Below are 17,399 nucleotides of genomic sequence, written 5' to 3' on the forward strand. Positions count from 1 at the left end.
TCAAATGTTTTAGTGGTGCATTGCATGAAGATGCCTTTTATTTCACTTTCCATTTTAAATGACATTTTGTTCATACTTTGTTGATTCCAGCATTGTGGAAGCAATTTTGTTTTCTTTTTAGCCCAGAATGCTGCAGCTACCAGTTGGAATTCTATTGCAACCAGTGAAAATGGATCATGATGTGTAATGCAAAAAGAATAAATTTATAGACTTGGAAGCAACTTGTAATATTCTTAATGCAGTTACTTGCATTTGCATCCTGCCTTTAATATGGTGAAACATCCCTTAGTACTTCGCAGTTATGCTAAGTATATTGCAGTACGGTTTAGTATAGACTAGCCTGGAAAAGGAAAGCAGATTTCCTGTCCTAAGGGATATTAGTGAAACAGTTGGAGTTTCTAACAATCTGCCTGCTGCTTGCTCACTTTTACTGATGCCAGATCTTCATTTCGAGGAGAAAGTGAGGTCTGCAGATGTTGGAGATCAAAGTTGAAACTTTATTGCTGGAACAGCACAGCAGGTCAGGCAGCATCCAGGGAACAGGAGATTCGACGCTTCGGGCACAGGCCCTGAAAGAGGTCAAGGTGAGGGTGATAGGTCGGAGTAGGATGGAGGCGGAGAGGTCAAGAAGAAGACTGCAGGTCAGGAAGGCGGTGCCAGGCTGGAGGGATTCGGCTGAGACAAGGTGGGGGGAGTTTTAAGCTAAATGGAAATTCTGAAACTGCAGTGCTACTCATTTGTATTTTGATCATTTTTATCATTTGTATATTTAGTCCTGGACTACTACTCTGGTAAAATGACCACTTCATTAATGTACTCGAAGGAAAAGCCAGGGGAAAATTGCGTTTGTTGCCTATGCTTTATTTCTACATCATGAACTTGTGCTTTTTAAGTTTCTGTACTTTTACACTAAGCTAACCACGTACAGCACCTCAGATTACCTAGCAATGAAGAAAATATGGCTGCCCTGCTTTGCTTTCTTCTGTGGCATTGTATAACTTAGAATTTTGACTGGCTTTCTATACAAACCTTATTATGTTTCCTGGCCTGTGTTAGCCCAGTTGAGAAATGAATTTACTCCTGTGAGCAGCTGTAGAAAATTGCATATGGTTAACAATCCAGAACCAAGCCATTTCGCTCAAATAGTCCATTTTGGTGTTTATGTTTTGCTCTCTTCTTCATTTAATCCTCTCAGCACATCCCTCTTTCACTGCATGTTCACCACAATGACTTAATATATGCCGACTAAGGAAATTAGATCACTTCTCGGTAAGTTTGCATTGATTACGTTCTAATTGTTAATCCATCAGTGAAGATATTTCTACATTGAGAAATGTAAATGATTGCAGAGTGCCTGGCAGTCAGTATTCATTAGAATCTTTGCTGGAGGCAAGGAAGAATGGAAAGCCTTGCTTTCAAGAAATGCTTCAAACTGCTTAACTCTCAAAATTTATTATCTGTGTCAGGGAGGTAATGTTACAGCTGTACAAGGTGCTGATGAGGCCACATCTCGAGTACTGTGTGCAGATTTGGTTTCCTTACTGGCACTGGAGGGGGTGCAGAGAAGGTTCACTAGGTTGATTCTGGAGTTGAGGGTTGGTTTATGTGGAGAGGCTGAGTAGAGTGGGATTATAATCATTGGAATTCAGAAGAATGAGGGGGTATTTTACAGAAACATATGAAATTATAAAGGGAATCAATAAAATAGAAATAGATAGGATGTTTCCACTGGTCGGTGAGACTTAGACAAAAGGGAATGGCTTCAAGGTTAGGGTTGTTATACTATGGAATTTCTTCCCCAGGGAAGCAGTTGACGCCTACTTTAGTAATCGCTTTCAAAGCTAAAGTAGCTACTTTTTTGAAAAATAAAGGAATTAAGGGATATGGTGAAAATGCGTGTAAGTGGAGCTGAGTCCAAGAAAAGATCACCCATGATCTTATTGAGTGGTGGATCAGGCTCGAAAGGCCGGATGGCCTCCTCCTTATGTCAGTGTCCTGTTTCTTATGTTTACCAGTAAGTGACTACATTGGAATTGGTAAAGTTAAACTTGTTTTTTGTTATTTGAACTATTTTTGAAATGTCTTTTGAATTTATTTCAGTATCTATTGTTGAATACAAATTATAATTTCTAGTTATTTACAAATACCAAAAAAAAATCTTTGTTTTGGACTATGAGCTAAAAATGGGAAATGATACTGTTTTAAATCAAGGAAACTGTGTAAGAAACTTTAAAAACAAGTTACTAGAACACAAAATGAGTTGTATCTACAACTATTGGCTTATTCCAATGGTGAGGTAACATTCCAGATTGAGTGGTACCACCTGTGTACTCAGGGCAGTTTTGTTCAAAGATTGTCTTTCAATTGGGACCAGTTATTATGGGTTCATTCAGGATAACAACCGCTTGATTGGTTCTTGGGCAGGTCGCTATAGTCTTGGGTGTGGACAATACAGCATAAACATTTATCGATACGAAGAGAAAGGATTCATCTCTCCCTCTCTGTCTTTTGTATAGACAAGTAAAACAAAATTCTTAGTAGGTAGGTACTCTCCCTCACCTTTCCCTATACATTGTTCTGTCAATAAATGCACTATGGAAGGAAAACATGATTACTTTCAGAGGCACTGAAAGGCAAATCCTCAATCAATCGATGAAATGCTAAACATTGATATATCCACAACTTCATGTCATGAGCAAAGAATCTGAATTAGTTGAAAGAAAACAACTCATTAATGGCTGTGATCCAGATTGGTTGTAGAAATCCGTATCTTTGTCTTGTCTTGACTCTCAATACGCCTATGTCTATGTAAATGAGATTTATGAGGATTTTTTTGTTCATTCATGGGATATGGGCATCACTGATTAGGCCAGCATTTATTGCCTGTCTCTAGTTGCACTTGAGAAGATCGTGGTGAGCTGCACGGTTAAGAAAGGGGTAGAGCTTAAGTTATAAAGTTATCTATTAATAATCCAATTTACCTATTTTTGCCATTGGTTAAACAAAAAAGCTTAATTGCTGTAGTTAATTTCTTGATAATGAAACAAACCTAGTGTGCACATTATTGAATTGAATTCAATTCAATTCAATTGTACCGAGACACAGTGAAAAGCTTTGTCTTGCAAGCAATAGAGGCAGATCACATAGTTAAATAGCATAGATAAGTAAATAATAGGTAAACAGCAGCAAAAACTAAAACACAGGTACGGGCGAATGTTAAGAGTTTGAGAGTCCATTTAGTATTCTCAACCGTAGGGTAGAAATTTTTACAAAACCGTCAGGTGCATGTGTTCAGGCTTCTGTACCTTTTCCTCGATGGTAGAGGTTGTAAAAAAACATTGTCAGGGTGGGATAGATCTTTGACAATGCTGGCAGCCTTTCCTTGACAGCAGGCCTGGTTAGATGGATTCTATAGATGGGAGGTTGGCCTTTGTGATTGTCCAGCTGAGTTCACCACTCTCTGTATCCATCTCCGATCTTGAATGATACAGTTGCCTTACCAGGTAGTGATACATTCAGACAGAATGTTCACGATGGCACACCTATAAAAGTTTGCAAGGGTATTCACTGAGATGCCAAATTTCCTCAGCTGCCTGAGGAAGAAGAGACATTGTTGGGCCTTTGTAACCAGTGCGTTCATGTGAATATAGAAAAGTACAGCACAGAACAGACCCTTTGGCCCATGATGTTGTGCCGAGGTTTAATCCTAATGTAAAATATAGTAACTTAAACTATGCACCCCTCAACTCACTGATATCCATGTGCATTCCAGCAGTCGCTTAAATGTCCCTAATGACTTTGCTTCCACCACCACAGCTGGCAACGCATTCCATGCATTCACAACTCTCTGCGTAAAGAACCTACCTCTGACATCTCCTTTATACTTGCCTCCTAATATCTTCAAACTATGACTCCTCGTACCAGTCAATCCTGCCTTGGGGAAAAGTCTCTGGCTATTGACTCTATCTATTCCACTCATTATTTTGTACACCTCGATACACCTCGAAGAGTCCAAGAAAGCTTGTTGTGGATGACTAAACCCAGGAGCTTGACACTCTCCAATCATTCCACGTCTGTTCTGTAAATGTGTAGGGGGGCATGAGTAACATCCCGCCAAAAGTCAATAATGCGTTCCTTGGTTTTGCCAGCATTGAGAGTTAGGTTATTCTCAGGGCACCATTTTTCCAGGTCTTCCACCTCCCGTATGTGGTCTGTTTCATCGCCATCTGAGATTCAACCAACTATGGTGGTATCATCAGTGAACTTGTAAATGGCATTATTTTACTAACACTAAGAATTTCAACAGGTCTGGCTGCAGCTGTAGAGAGAAATAGACTTGAAACGTTAACTCTCTTTCTCTATACAGATGCTACCAGACCTGCTGAGATTCTCCAACATTCTCTGTATTTGTTTCAGGTTTCCAGCATCTTCAGTATTTTGCTTTTATCCAAGTGCATAGTCTTTTAACCTGAATTAAACAGTTATGTAAAATTCAGTAGTGTAATCAATTTTTCACATTTTGTGACAACTCAGGAATGGTGGGATTGCCCCAAGTGAATCATGGTGAAATTCAAGGTAATACTTAGAGTTTTTAAAAAAAATTTCACAAGTCCATTTGGTTTACATTTTAGTAGTTTAAAATGTAAAAGGCACAGACACTGGGGAATTCACAATGAATCTGAAATACACATCAATTCGTTGATCTTAGTTATTTCTCCCATGTTAGTGAGAGTATCCATTTACTTCTTTCAGATAACTTCTGCTTGTCCTTAACATAATCTACAGCATTATTTAACAGAGAAATGTTACTAATTAAGAGTAATGTTCTGACGACATGGTTTTGCCTTTCTAAGGAAATCCATTTAAAGGTTTTCCATGCTGGGACAAAGAAGGGATAAACTGTTAGTTACAATTAAAACAAATAATTAATGGTCTATGAAGAAATAAAACAATGTTAAAGCAGAAGGCTTAAGTAACCAATGATGTGGCATGATGTCTATGTTATTACCTTGCCACTGCAGAAAGGAAATATTTTGATATTTGATTTTGCCACATGTAATTCAGTTGCTCGAAATTTCTGTAAGCTACGTTTCCAGTTATACAATTAACTTTTTTCTCAACTGATCAAATAAAATCTCACTCCAGAAGCTTGAATGTTAATTTTGAAACTTTGGTGTTTTTTTCCTAATGATATCTTTAGAATGTTAATATTTAAACACATTTTGATTTATGAAACATATCTAGGCAATCCTGTGTTTCTACGTTCCATTCTAATATTGAAACTTGAGCTACTAATGTGAATCTATATTTGTTGATACATCGCCGTCTTCTTATTTTGTTTCCATTTTTATTTAATTAGCTTGCTCGTCTAGGTCAAGATGAATATCTGTGCTGCACAAATGTTCTTTCTCTATAGGAAAAGAAAATTGCTTTGTTTGGTTGCTTCCTATCAAAACTGACATTCTTGGATTTTGTATTTGTGCTTTAGATGCCAATGACAGAGGAACGATGTTAACTTGTTTTTAAAAATAGCCCTATTATGCAAAATGTTTTTGCAGAATCAATTTTAAAAATTAAACTTTTACATTTTTCATGTCCTTATTTGGCAAAAATTGTGGTTAGTTGTGGCCTTTTCCACACTTATCATTATGTGACTATATAATTATACAGTACAGATTGATGCTGTGGGCTTAGGCTATAATTCATGCTATCCTTATCTGTAAGCAATAGCCAAGAGGTTTCCGATAAATGCCAGCATAAGCTGCTGCGATACTCTCCTGAGACCCTTCCCCTCCATGCACTTTGCTGACCACTGCAGAAAGCTACCTACACTCAGAGTTTGTAGCTTATAACCCAAAGATACTCTTCCTTTCTATTTGGATGCCTGATAATAAGGTCACATCATACCGTGTGCCTGATTTTTATGGCAGCAAACAGTATTTGGAGCCCATTTTTTAATGTTGTGTTCTGAAATCCTTCCAAGTTGGTTTAATGAAATAGGTCGTGCTCAAATGCCATAAACCATACTTTTTCTGTGATTTGAGCTACAAATGCCTGCTAAAATTAATTTCACTTCTATTTAAAAATATGGATTAAAATAAGTTTTTAAAAGTTTTGCTACAAATACTCTACCTTCGTAAAGTGTATGCAAAAAATTTATACAAACTGTAAATACAGATGACAGGCTGAAATAGTGTATCAATTAATCTTGTCAAAAAGCATAGTTTTCCATCTCTTGCAAGATGTGTATGTTACAAATTGGACTAAAATTATCTAAGCTTTATCATCCTCATTTTCCTTATTTTGTCAAAGGTTGCTTCCTAAATATTTTAGCAAAACTTAACTATATAATCCGGAGAGTGCAATAGCATTTATCTAAAATATTTTTCAAAGTTATTGCCAATAAATTGCACTTTCTCAGCTGCTCTTATTTTATATGAAAATACAGAAGATGGTTTTTAAAGAATTCCTAAAATTGCACACATGCAAAAAATGGCAGGCAAGACTGTCTGCATGTTGATCCTGTGCTGTATAATTGAGGTGCAAAATAAGTGTCATGACCCCAGTGCTACCATTCTCCAACATCCATGCCACCTGGGAAAAGCGGAAGCAACAGATAAGAGCAAAAATGTGGGCAAGTTCGAAGGGAAAATCAATTGTGGGAAATTCCTTTTTGATCACCAAGAAGGCAATTGAAAATAAGTTCTTAAGAGGCTTATGACAACAGATCACCTCCCTCCTTACCAAATGACAGCAGCCCTGGAAATCGTTCAGTTCTTTTTTGAATAGTTTCCACACTTAGCTTTTTTGATAGAAGAAACACATCATTTTTGATTAGATTAGATTCCCTACAGTGTGGAAACAGGCCCATCAGCTCAACAAGTCCACACCAACCCTCCGAAAAGCAATTCACCCAGACTCATTCCCCTACGTTCACCCCTAACTAATGCACCTAACACTACGGGCAAGTTAGCATGGCCAATTCACCTGATCTGCACATCTTTGGATTGTGGGAGAAAACCGAAGCACCCGGAGGAAACCCACACCGGGAGAATGTGCAAACTCCACACAGACAGTTGCCTGAGGGGGGAGCTGGACCCGGGTGTCTAGCACTGTGAGGCAGCAATGCTAATCACTGAGCCACTGAGTATGGACAGTAATCTATCCACTCATACAGTCTGCCTTTTCAATATTTTAAGTGCGGAGAAAGTGAGGACTGCAGATGCTGGAGATCAAATCTGAAAAATGTGTTGCTGGAAAAGCGCAGCAGGTCAGGCAGCATCAAAGGCTTATGCCCGAAACGTCGATTCTCCTGCTCCTTTGATGCTGCCTGACCTGCTGCGCTTTTCCAGCAACACATTTTTCAGTTCAATATTTTAAGTGCCACAAGTGATATTAAAATAAGCTCTATAAGCTTATCACGATAACTGGGAACTTTTAAATATTAATGGCTCTTCACTGAATATTTTCGAAGCCTGTGTGTTCACTACCGTCTGACAAGTCTAAAGCTGAACAAGGCTTAACCAGCATCTTATGTGAAGACAATAGAGTGCTTTGTTGTTTTATATTGGGCATGCCAGCAGTACAATCCATTTCTTAATTAGTCTGTATACTACACTTTAGCATGAATCCCAAACTTTTAGATGCTGATGCACTATAGCTTTCAAGTTGTTTAATCCAGTTCAGTCAGTGTGCTCTGCGTACTGTATGCATTCTTCTATGTGTAGAATAGTATACCTTTCAATATTAATTGTCATATGCCATTTACAAGTGCACGACCCCACCCAACTTTAGATATGAAAGAAAGACAGGAAGTGCTGGAGAAACTCAGAAGTTCTGGCACTATCTTTAGAGGGAAAAACAGTTAATATTTCAAGTCCACTGACCCTTCAGAAGTGGGCAAGTTTCTGTTTTCTCTCCACAGATGCTGCCAGACGTGCTGATTTTCTCCAGTGCTTCCTGTTTTATTACAGATTTCCGACATCTTTTAGATCTAATGTTTGTTTTGTTTCTCATACTAGGTCTAATGTGCAAATATGAATTACTGTTGTGATTACCATCAATATCACTTTGGTTCAGAGGATTAATGTAGAGAATGAAACATGAATATTGATCATTAACAATCATTGACAGTGGTGCAAAAATAGCAAGTACTTACCAATAATCTGTCCATCAATACTGAATTTGGGTTCAACCAGGCCTATTCAACTTCAGATCACATTGTTGCCTTGGTCTCAATGCAAGTAAAGTTGTTGTGCTCCAGAAATGCCCTTTATATCAAGGCAAAATAAGTAACAAAGTGTGCCATCAATGAACCCCAGTAAAATAGAATTCAAAGAATAAGCATGATTGGTTGTCCACTTTCCACAGTTGAAAGCCAAGGATGGCACTACTAACAGCAACAAAAAAGACTTGTGTCCAATTTTCCCACTTTGATGAGCATTGGTGATGCACAGTTCCCTGGTTCATAGTGTTTTTCTATTGGTTTTCTTTTGTTCTAAATCCATGGATCACAGACAGAAAGAATAATTGCTGTGAAGAAAGGGATGACAAGCAGAAGGATATATCATAGCTAACAGATGTTTATGATTTTGTAACAAATACTTGAGTGGCATTACTATTACTGCTAGAGGAAAGAAAAGATGGATATGTTACATGCATGCTAATTCCTTGCCCATTTTGGCTGTACAATACTGAGTCAATTTGTCAAATAGCTGCAATAGTCTACTTGAAAGAATTCTGTCTTGACTGAAGTTTGCACATTTGTAAATTATCAATTTTTGGAGTATATCTTTATCTTATATATGCAGTAATTATTAAAACGAAGTATTTAACAGCTTTTCGCTGTAATTATTTTTCACTTTTGTCTCCCAGGCAAGGCTTTGACATTCCTCTTGCTGCAGCCTTCTAGCCCTAAGCTTCCAGCACACAGTACCATCCGCAGAACTGCCATTGATTTGATTGGTCGTGGTTTTACTGTGTGGGAACCTTACATGGATGTTTCAGCTGTGCTGATGGGACTTCTAGAACTCTGTGCTGATGCTGAAAAGCTTCTTTCAAAGTAAGTACGTAATTGAAAGAACATAAAGCTGAACCACTTTGAAAAGGATGAACTGATTGCAAAGGCTTTTTCTGCAATTGCTAAAAATAATTTCTCTGATATCCTGTCCCACCCAGGGTTCAAATAATTCTGATTGAAAGCTGCATAAGAGGGGCAGTAAATTACTTGTGTGGTTTCTCTTTTATTTGATAGTATTAATAACAAATACCTACATTTCTGTCGCGCCTCTGTTATAAACAATGGCTCAAATCACTTTACAGAGACATAATTGGATACAGGTTGACATTAAAGGAAATGTTAGAATAGACTAAAATCTTGTGTAAACAGCCTTTGCATTTTTTTAACAGTGAAATGCTTTATAAAGGTAATTGTTGATATAAGGTTCTCTGTATCTATAACTCAAGCCTTTCCCTTCTTTCACTTTAAGGAATAGAAAAAGCAGGCTCTATTCAGAGCAATCAAAGATTGGTGGAGTAGCAGAAAGCATAAGGGACTGTCAGAGAATACAGGAGGATATAGATAAACTGGAGAGTTGGGCGGAAAAGTGGCAGACGGCTTTCAATCCAGACAAATGTGAGGTGATGCATTTCAGCAAGTCTAATTCTAGAGCGAATTATACAATGAATGGAAGAGCCCTGAGAAAAGTTGATGGGCAGAGAGATCTGGGAGTGCAGGTCCTTTGTACCCTGAAGGTTGCTGCACACGTGGATAGAGTGGTCAAGGAAGCATATAGTATGCTTGCCTTCATTGGATGGGGTATTGAGTAGAAGAGCTGGCAAGTCATGTTAAAATTGTACAAGACATTGGTTTGGCCACATTTAGAATACTGTGTGCAGTTCTGGTCGCCACATTACCAAAAGGATGTAGACGCTTTGGAGACGGTGCAGAGAAGGTTTATGAGGATGTTGCCTGGTATGGAAGGTGCTAGCTATGAAGAGAGGTTGAGTAGATTAGGTTTATTTTCACTAGTAAAAAGTAGATTGAGGGGGGACCTGATTGAGGTTTACAAAATCATGAAGTCTATAGACAGGGTGGATAGAGACAAGCTTTTTCCCAGGGTGAAGAATTCAATAATGAGTGGTCATGCTTTCAAGGTGAGAGGTAGAAAGTTTAAGGGGGATACATGGGGAAGTACTTCACACAGAGGGTGGTGGGCGTTTGGAACGCGTTGCCAGCAGAGGTGGTAGAGGCAGGCACGGTAAATTCATTTAAGATGTGTCTGGACAGATGCATGAGTTGGTGGAGAGCAGAGGGATATAGATGCTTAGGAATTGACTGACAGGTTTAGACAGTAGATTTGGATCGGCTCAGGCTTGGAGGGCCGAAGGGCCTGTTCCTGGGCTGTAAATTTTCTTTGTTCTTTGTTCAATACACTTGCTTCTCAGTTTCTCCTAAAATGTACCAATTCACATTTTTATCCTGTGAATGGTGTCTGCCGCTTTTTAATCCCCACACTTTTTAATCTTTGACTTCCAGTGATCTTTTCTTAGGTTTTGTCACACCCGATAATTTGTTGTTCTCACCTGAGGTACATCACTGACAATGTCCCATCAGATGAGGGAAGGTTGCATTCGGCATTCTTGTTTTCTGGCATTTAACTTCCTATCTTTCTATAGAACTACATTCACACATTCAATACCATGGACCTGATTCTATTTCTATTGAAGAAGATGAGTTTTGAATGAGTTAACATGTTGCACTGTGTACCTTAATTTTAATAAAATGCTTTTTAAGTTAAACTTCCTTTGATATCATCTAACATGCAGTACCATTGCATTTTAGTTTTTAGTTTTAGCTTCTTTTTGACCTTTTTAAGAAAAAAAAACTCAAGGTATTAAATATAACATCCTAGGTTAATGAGAACATAAACTGAAGTTAATTTACCAGATTCACAATGTCAAATTCAACCATTCTTCAAATATAACTCTCTTGTTAACCGCATTAAAGTTTGAGATATTTTAGGGAGAAAAGTCAATGTTATGTTAAAAATTTTAAACTTGTGTTTTAAATATTGAAGATAATGAAATTGCTTTAAAGTTGACATTTGTATTTTTAAAGTGGTAATGTCTTTAAAATGTCAGCATGTGATGTTATAATATATAAGTTAAACCATTTAGGAGAAAAGTATTTTCTACAATTTATTACAATTACAAAACACATTTTTAGTATCTCTAATTTTACATTGACATTTTAATGTGGAGTTGTAAGTAAGTCAGTACTATGACTGCCTATAAATAGGTTTGACCTGATATAATTAGTGAATGATCATTTTTAGACATTGAATCTCCAAGATTAGAAAACAAAAGCATATTTGGTGATGAATGGAAGCATTGTTTTGCCAGTAGCGTTTTTTAAGAGAATTATTTATTTTTATCTCTTGAAAGCACATGCAATGGTGTATGTCCAGGAGAATTTTGCGTAAACTGGTCGTTTTATCTGGGTAGTAATATTATGAATTTGTAAAATCCCTGTATGATATTACCATTCTGCTATTGCAGGAACTGAAGTGCAAATGCTATTCACTGGTAATCATCATTTAGTCAGGAACGTGAGGGAGGATGTGAGCTTTGAAATGCTGAGTGATTACATCACTCAATGTGGATATACTACATAAATGATTCTGACTTGCTGTGACCCCTTCTAATATAGTTACACTGAAAGTGTAATCTTTCATTGTTTATTAGAAAGGGGCTAATGCAAGGCAGCACATTGCGCTTACCACAGCCAGAGTTAGAGATGAGATGTGGTTGCTGGTGGGAAATTAGATTTTGTCAGTAAATTTCTTTGGCTTGCTGCTGGGCAGAGAGGAAATGTCAGAAATTAATATTTCTACTTCTGTCAAATGATAATAATTAGCCTGCTGAGCTAGTGATTCAAATATGAGGTATTTTAAAATATGTTTCTATCTTTTAGTGTGTTTTTTAAAAGAATGTGAAGCGTGTCATTTAACACTCTGCAGTAATCACCTAAATTTTAATACAAATTTTTTCTATGATTGTAAACTGTTGGTAACATGTTTTTGTAGCAATATGTATGCAAGATTAATGTTGACAGCAACAAAAGCTCCTGGATATTAAAATTATTGAAAGGAAATAAAGAGTTGCATTTATATAATATCTTTCATGATCACAGATGCCCTAAAGCATTTTACAGTCAATGAAGCATTTTTGAAGTGTAGTCACTGTCTTGAAGTGGAAAAAGTAGCAGCCAATTTGCATGCAGACTCCAATGGTCATCAATGTGTTAATGATCATATAATCTGGCTTTGTCATATTGATTGAGGGATAATTATTGGACAGGACAACTCTCCTACTCTTCTCTGAAGTCATGTCCTGGATTCTTTGCTCCCACCTGAAAGGGAAGAAAGAGCCTCAAGAGATGACACCTCTCTTAGTGCAGTCACTGCACATCACTGGGTTGGCATATCAGCCTTATATTTTATGCTAAAACACTTTTAATTTGAAAGCACAGTAATTTGGGCTTGTATTTTTATTTATTATCCAACTCAATAATGTTATCATGAAATAACAGAAAATGTCATTCTTAGATTGTTTTAAACCAAAGTTCAGAGGCTAAAGGGTTCAGATCCAGATAATTCTCATTCATATGATTATTTCTCCACATACTTGGGTGAAGTTAAAGTATAATGCTACTGTTGGTGTGCAAAGTATCAGTATCTTCCTCTTCTGCAAACTTTTTATCGTAAGACCCAAGAGATCAAAGCGAGTTGCAGTAAGAGCCACTTCATTCTGAAATCAGATTGCACTTTAACTCCACATTTATACTGGACGTGTTTACTACTCATTTAAAATGAACGCTATCATTAACTTTATAACATCACTGCTACTACAGGATTTGCTCAAAAAAGGACTTATTAAAGGAAAACAATTTTTTTGCCAATTGTCCTTTTTAAAACACAGAATTGGAAAATGCAACATTTTCTGATGATTTAATATGCCAAGCAACTGTAATTCAGTCTGATTCTTTTCTTAAAACAATGATAAAAGGTATTTACAATGGCAAAATATCCTACTGAAAACCCAGCTGTGAAACTATATTAATGACTTGGCTAAAGGGACCAAATGTATGCTGTCTCAGTTTACTGATGACACTAAGATAGGTAGTCAAACAAGTTGTGAAGAGAACACAATGACTCTGCAATGCAACTTAGATATATTATGTGAGTTGGTAAAATCTGGCAGATTAAGTATTGTCTTAAGTAATAGTAAATGAGTATATCACTCAAATTTGTGTGACACCACAGAAATCTGTGACACAGTGGGGCTTGCTCATCTGCATACATAAATCACAAAAACTAGCGTGTAGGTTCTGCAATTGATTGGTGGGTGAAATGGAATGCAGGCCTTTATTGCATCTCATTTGCTTTTGTCTCACATAACTGCAGAAATTTCATTTCACTGTACTTCAAGCAGCAAAAATGCTGGAAAGCAAAGTTTTTCTCTGGATCAAAATTCTCAAATTTCTATCACTAATATAAATAGAAGAACATACAAAGTAGGTGCTCTTCGAGTCTGCTCTGCCATTCAGTATGACAATGGCTAACCATCCAACTCAGTACTCTGTTCACGCTGTTGATCCCTTTTGCCCTAAGAACTATATGTAACTCATTGAAAACATTCAATGTTTTGGCCTCAGCTGCTTTCTGTGGCAGAGAATTCCACAGGCTCACCAGTCTCTGGGTGAAGACACCTCTCCTCATCTCAAACCCAAACAGCCTACTCCATACCCAAAACTGTGACCCCTGGTTCTGGATTCTCTGGTCATCAGGAACACCTTTCCTGCATTTAACCTGTCTAGATTTGTTAGAATTTTATAGATGTATTCTCTCCAATGCCCTATGTATTTGCAATCAGATATCATTGGAAGCAAACGGCACGGTGGCACAGTGGTTAGCACTGCTGCCTCACAGCGCCTGAGACCCGGGTTCAATTCCCGCCTCAGGCGACTGACTGTGTGGAGTTTGCACGTTCTCCCCGTGTCTGCGTGGGTTTCCTCCGGGTGCTCCGGTTTCCTCCCACAGTCCAAAGATGTGCAGGGCCAGGTGAATTGGCCATACTAAATTGCCCGTAGTGTTAGGTAAGGGGTCAATGTAGGGGTATGGGTGGGTTGCGCTTCGGTGGGTCGGTGTGGACTTGTTGGGCCGAAGGGCCTGTTTCCACACTGTAATCTAATCTAATCAAACCTGACAAAACTGATTTGATTTATTTAAAACTAAGTGCCTCACTGGCTAGATGAAGACCAGTAGCATACAGAATTGAAAAAATATATAATTTGTAATTTTGTATAAATGCTATTGAATAACTTATTACTTTGAAATCTAATCTATCTCACAGGCTGGATTTTGTAACCACATAAAAATAGGGCATGATGCATTGGATCAGCAATACAATGTCATCAACCAGTCTTCAAAATCACGAAAAGCAAGCAGGCATGAAAATCAGTAACCCATCTGCTATTCTGACTGGTGCGTCCTGCATTTGTCAGACATGGTGTGTAAAAATGTGAGTGTGTTATACAGCAGTAATGATGAGGTAGTACAAGGATGGAAGAAAATGCCTGTCACCAGGGTGATGGATAAATGTATTGATATATTCCACTGAAGAGCTTAGTAGCTTTCATCTGCTTTTTAAAAAACTTTTGTAGTGAATAAAAATTTGATAGAGTTTAACATAGGAAAATGTGAAGTCATGCATTTTGGTAGGAAGAATCAAAATGCAGATTATTATTTAAGTGAGATATTCCCAAAAAATGTTCAGCACAGAAGGATCTGGGTGTTCTTTTTCATTAGCACTGCTGCCTCACAGCGCCAGAGACCCAGGTTCAATTCCCGCCTCAGGCGACTGACTGTGTCGAGTTTGCACATTCTCCCCGTGTATGCGTGGGTTTCCTCCGGGTGCTCCGGTTTCCTCCCACAGTCATAAAGGTGTGCAGGTCAGTGAATTGGCCATGCTAAATTGCCTGTAGTGTTCGGTGAAGGGGTAAATATAAGGGAATGGCTCTGGTTGGGTTGTGCTTCGGCGGGTTGGTTTCCACACTAAGTAATCTAATCTAATCTAATCTAATCTAAATGTAACTCGAAAAGTTAGCATGGAGGTGCAGCAAATAAATAAGGCAAATGGAATCTTGGCCTTTATTGCCAGGATTTGAAGTTTAAAAATAGGGAAACCTTGATATTACAGTACAGGGTATTGATGAGGCCACTTCTAGAGTACTGTGTATTGTTTTGTTTCCCATATTTAAGAAAGGATGTGATGACACTGGACACAGTTTTAAAGACATTCAGTAGGCTGATTCCTGGTTTGAAGATATTGACTTATCAAGAACAGCTAAACAGGTCAGACCTTTATTCAGTAGAGTTTAGAAGAATTGAGGGCAATCTTATTGATTTTATTAGAAATCAAAATACACTAAATCTACCTTTTTGAAAGCCCATGTACACAACATCCAACAACATTATCCTCAGTAACTCTCACTGTTACCTCTTTAGAAAACTCAAGAAGTTAAAGAAATTAAGAAATCAATATTCACAGGGGTGTTGACATGTTAGATGTTGAAAAGATGTTTAGCTAAAGTGGGAATCTTGAAATACGGGGGTGGGGGGCAGAGTTACAGAATATGGATCACACATTTAAAACTGGGGTTCAAAGGAATTTCTTTTCCCAAAGAGTAGTAAAGGTCTGACATTCTCGAACTCAAATTTGTCAAGAATGGATCACTCAAAGTATTTAAAGAGGTAGGTAGATTCTTGAAGTATCAGGGAGACGAGGGCTATAATAAACTGCTATGAAAGAGGTATTTAGGCCTGAGGCAGATCTGCTGTTATCTTATTGAATAGCAGCATCAACATAAGGAGCTGAATGACTTGCTTGACCGCCTATTTCTTCTGTTATTTTGTTTTCCTTTGAGTGGAGAAACTAAGAATAGATGTGATAGAAGTTTCCAAAATCATGAGAGTTCTGAACAGTGTTGACTGGGAGAAAATGTTCCCATTTGTCAACAGGTCAAAATGAAGAGGGCACAAATTTAAAGTAAAATGTGTTTGTAAGAAGTAAATGAGTTGTGACAAGAAATGTTTTCGTATTCTGAGTAGTTTGGGTCTGGACTGCACTGTCAGGAAATGTGGTGGAGGCAAGTTCAACTGAGGCATTCAAGAAATTATTATTTGAAAATAAATAATCTGCAGAGTTACAAGGAAAGGAGGAAGGCTGGCGCCTCATCATGCTGTACATATGGAAAGCTGATGCAGACATGATGGGCTGAATCGATTTCTTCCACACTGAAAGCAGTCTGTGCTTCCAAGATATACATTGACCATTTCAGTCAAAGTCCACATCCGACCCAACTGATGTGCATAATCTCGAATATAAAACCAGACCACAGGACATGACGAAACACGTTGTTACATAGTGAGTAATGGAAATCAAGAAAGCCTTCTGAAAATCCACATACATCACATCCAGTAATTCCTGCTAATCTATTCTTCATTCTGCTATTAACATCCTCAAAAAACACCTAACAGCTTTATGAAACATAATTTCACTTTCATAGGTCCATTTGCTCAATCATTTTCTGAGCATTTATCATATTTTTATTATAGATTCTAGTGTTATCTCTAGAATCTATAATAAAAGATATGATAAATGCTCAGAAAATGATTGAGCAGATGGACCTATGAAGTTGAAATTATGTTTCATGCAAACAGGCCTGTAGTTCTCCATTTTCTCCTCTCCCCTTTCTTAAATAGTAGAGTTATATATGACATCTTGCAATCTGCAAGTATTCCAGTTTCAACACTCTGAGATTTCAATCTATGGATGCCAGAGCTTTCTCAACCTTTAGTCGCATTAATTTTTCTAATATTTCTTTACTCACTAATATTAATTTCTTTTGATTCCTCTGTCTTATTTGTCCTTGAAGTTCTTTTATTTATAGGTGTCTGATATATTGCTGCATGAAGACTGACAATTTATTTAGCTTCTCTGTAATTTCACTATTACCCATTATAAGTTTGCCTTTTTAGTTATCCATAGAATCTTATGTAGTCTGCTTTATTAGTTCTCGCTAGTTTATGTCATATTCTCCATTTTCTTTGTCAGTTTTTTAATTCTCCTTTGGTGAATTCTGAAATACTTCCAATACTCAAGTTTACTATTTTCTTTGCAGTTTTTCAAGCTACCTCATTTAATATAGACAGTTTTTAATTTCTTTTCTTGGCTATTGTTTCCTCTTGGAATCTCTGACCATATTATTTAGATACGAACCATTCCTTGTCTGCCTTTGTACCTTTTCATGTATTTTCCCACCCACCAAAGCCAAT

At 37.5% G+C, this 17,399-nt stretch overlaps 1 protein-coding gene across 5 annotated transcripts in view; it reads left to right on the forward strand.

Moving 5' to 3' along the window:
* The window catches only part of LOC122540110 (WD repeat-containing protein 7), a 674,231-nt gene that overhangs the window by 428,229 nt on the left and 228,603 nt on the right, over positions 1-17,399 (forward strand). For all 5 annotated transcript variants that reach the window (XM_043675451.1, XM_043675605.1, XM_043675690.1 and 2 more), the window contains one exon: positions 8,875-9,061. In XM_043675451.1, coding sequence (XP_043531386.1) covers positions 8,875-9,061 — 187 coding nt within the window. The remainder of the gene's footprint in view (positions 1-8,874; positions 9,062-17,399) is intronic.

The sequence above is a fragment of the Chiloscyllium plagiosum genome, chromosome 1, assembly GCF_004010195.1.
Source record: "Chiloscyllium plagiosum isolate BGI_BamShark_2017 chromosome 1, ASM401019v2, whole genome shotgun sequence".
NCBI lineage: Eukaryota > Metazoa > Chordata > Chondrichthyes > Orectolobiformes > Hemiscylliidae > Chiloscyllium > Chiloscyllium plagiosum.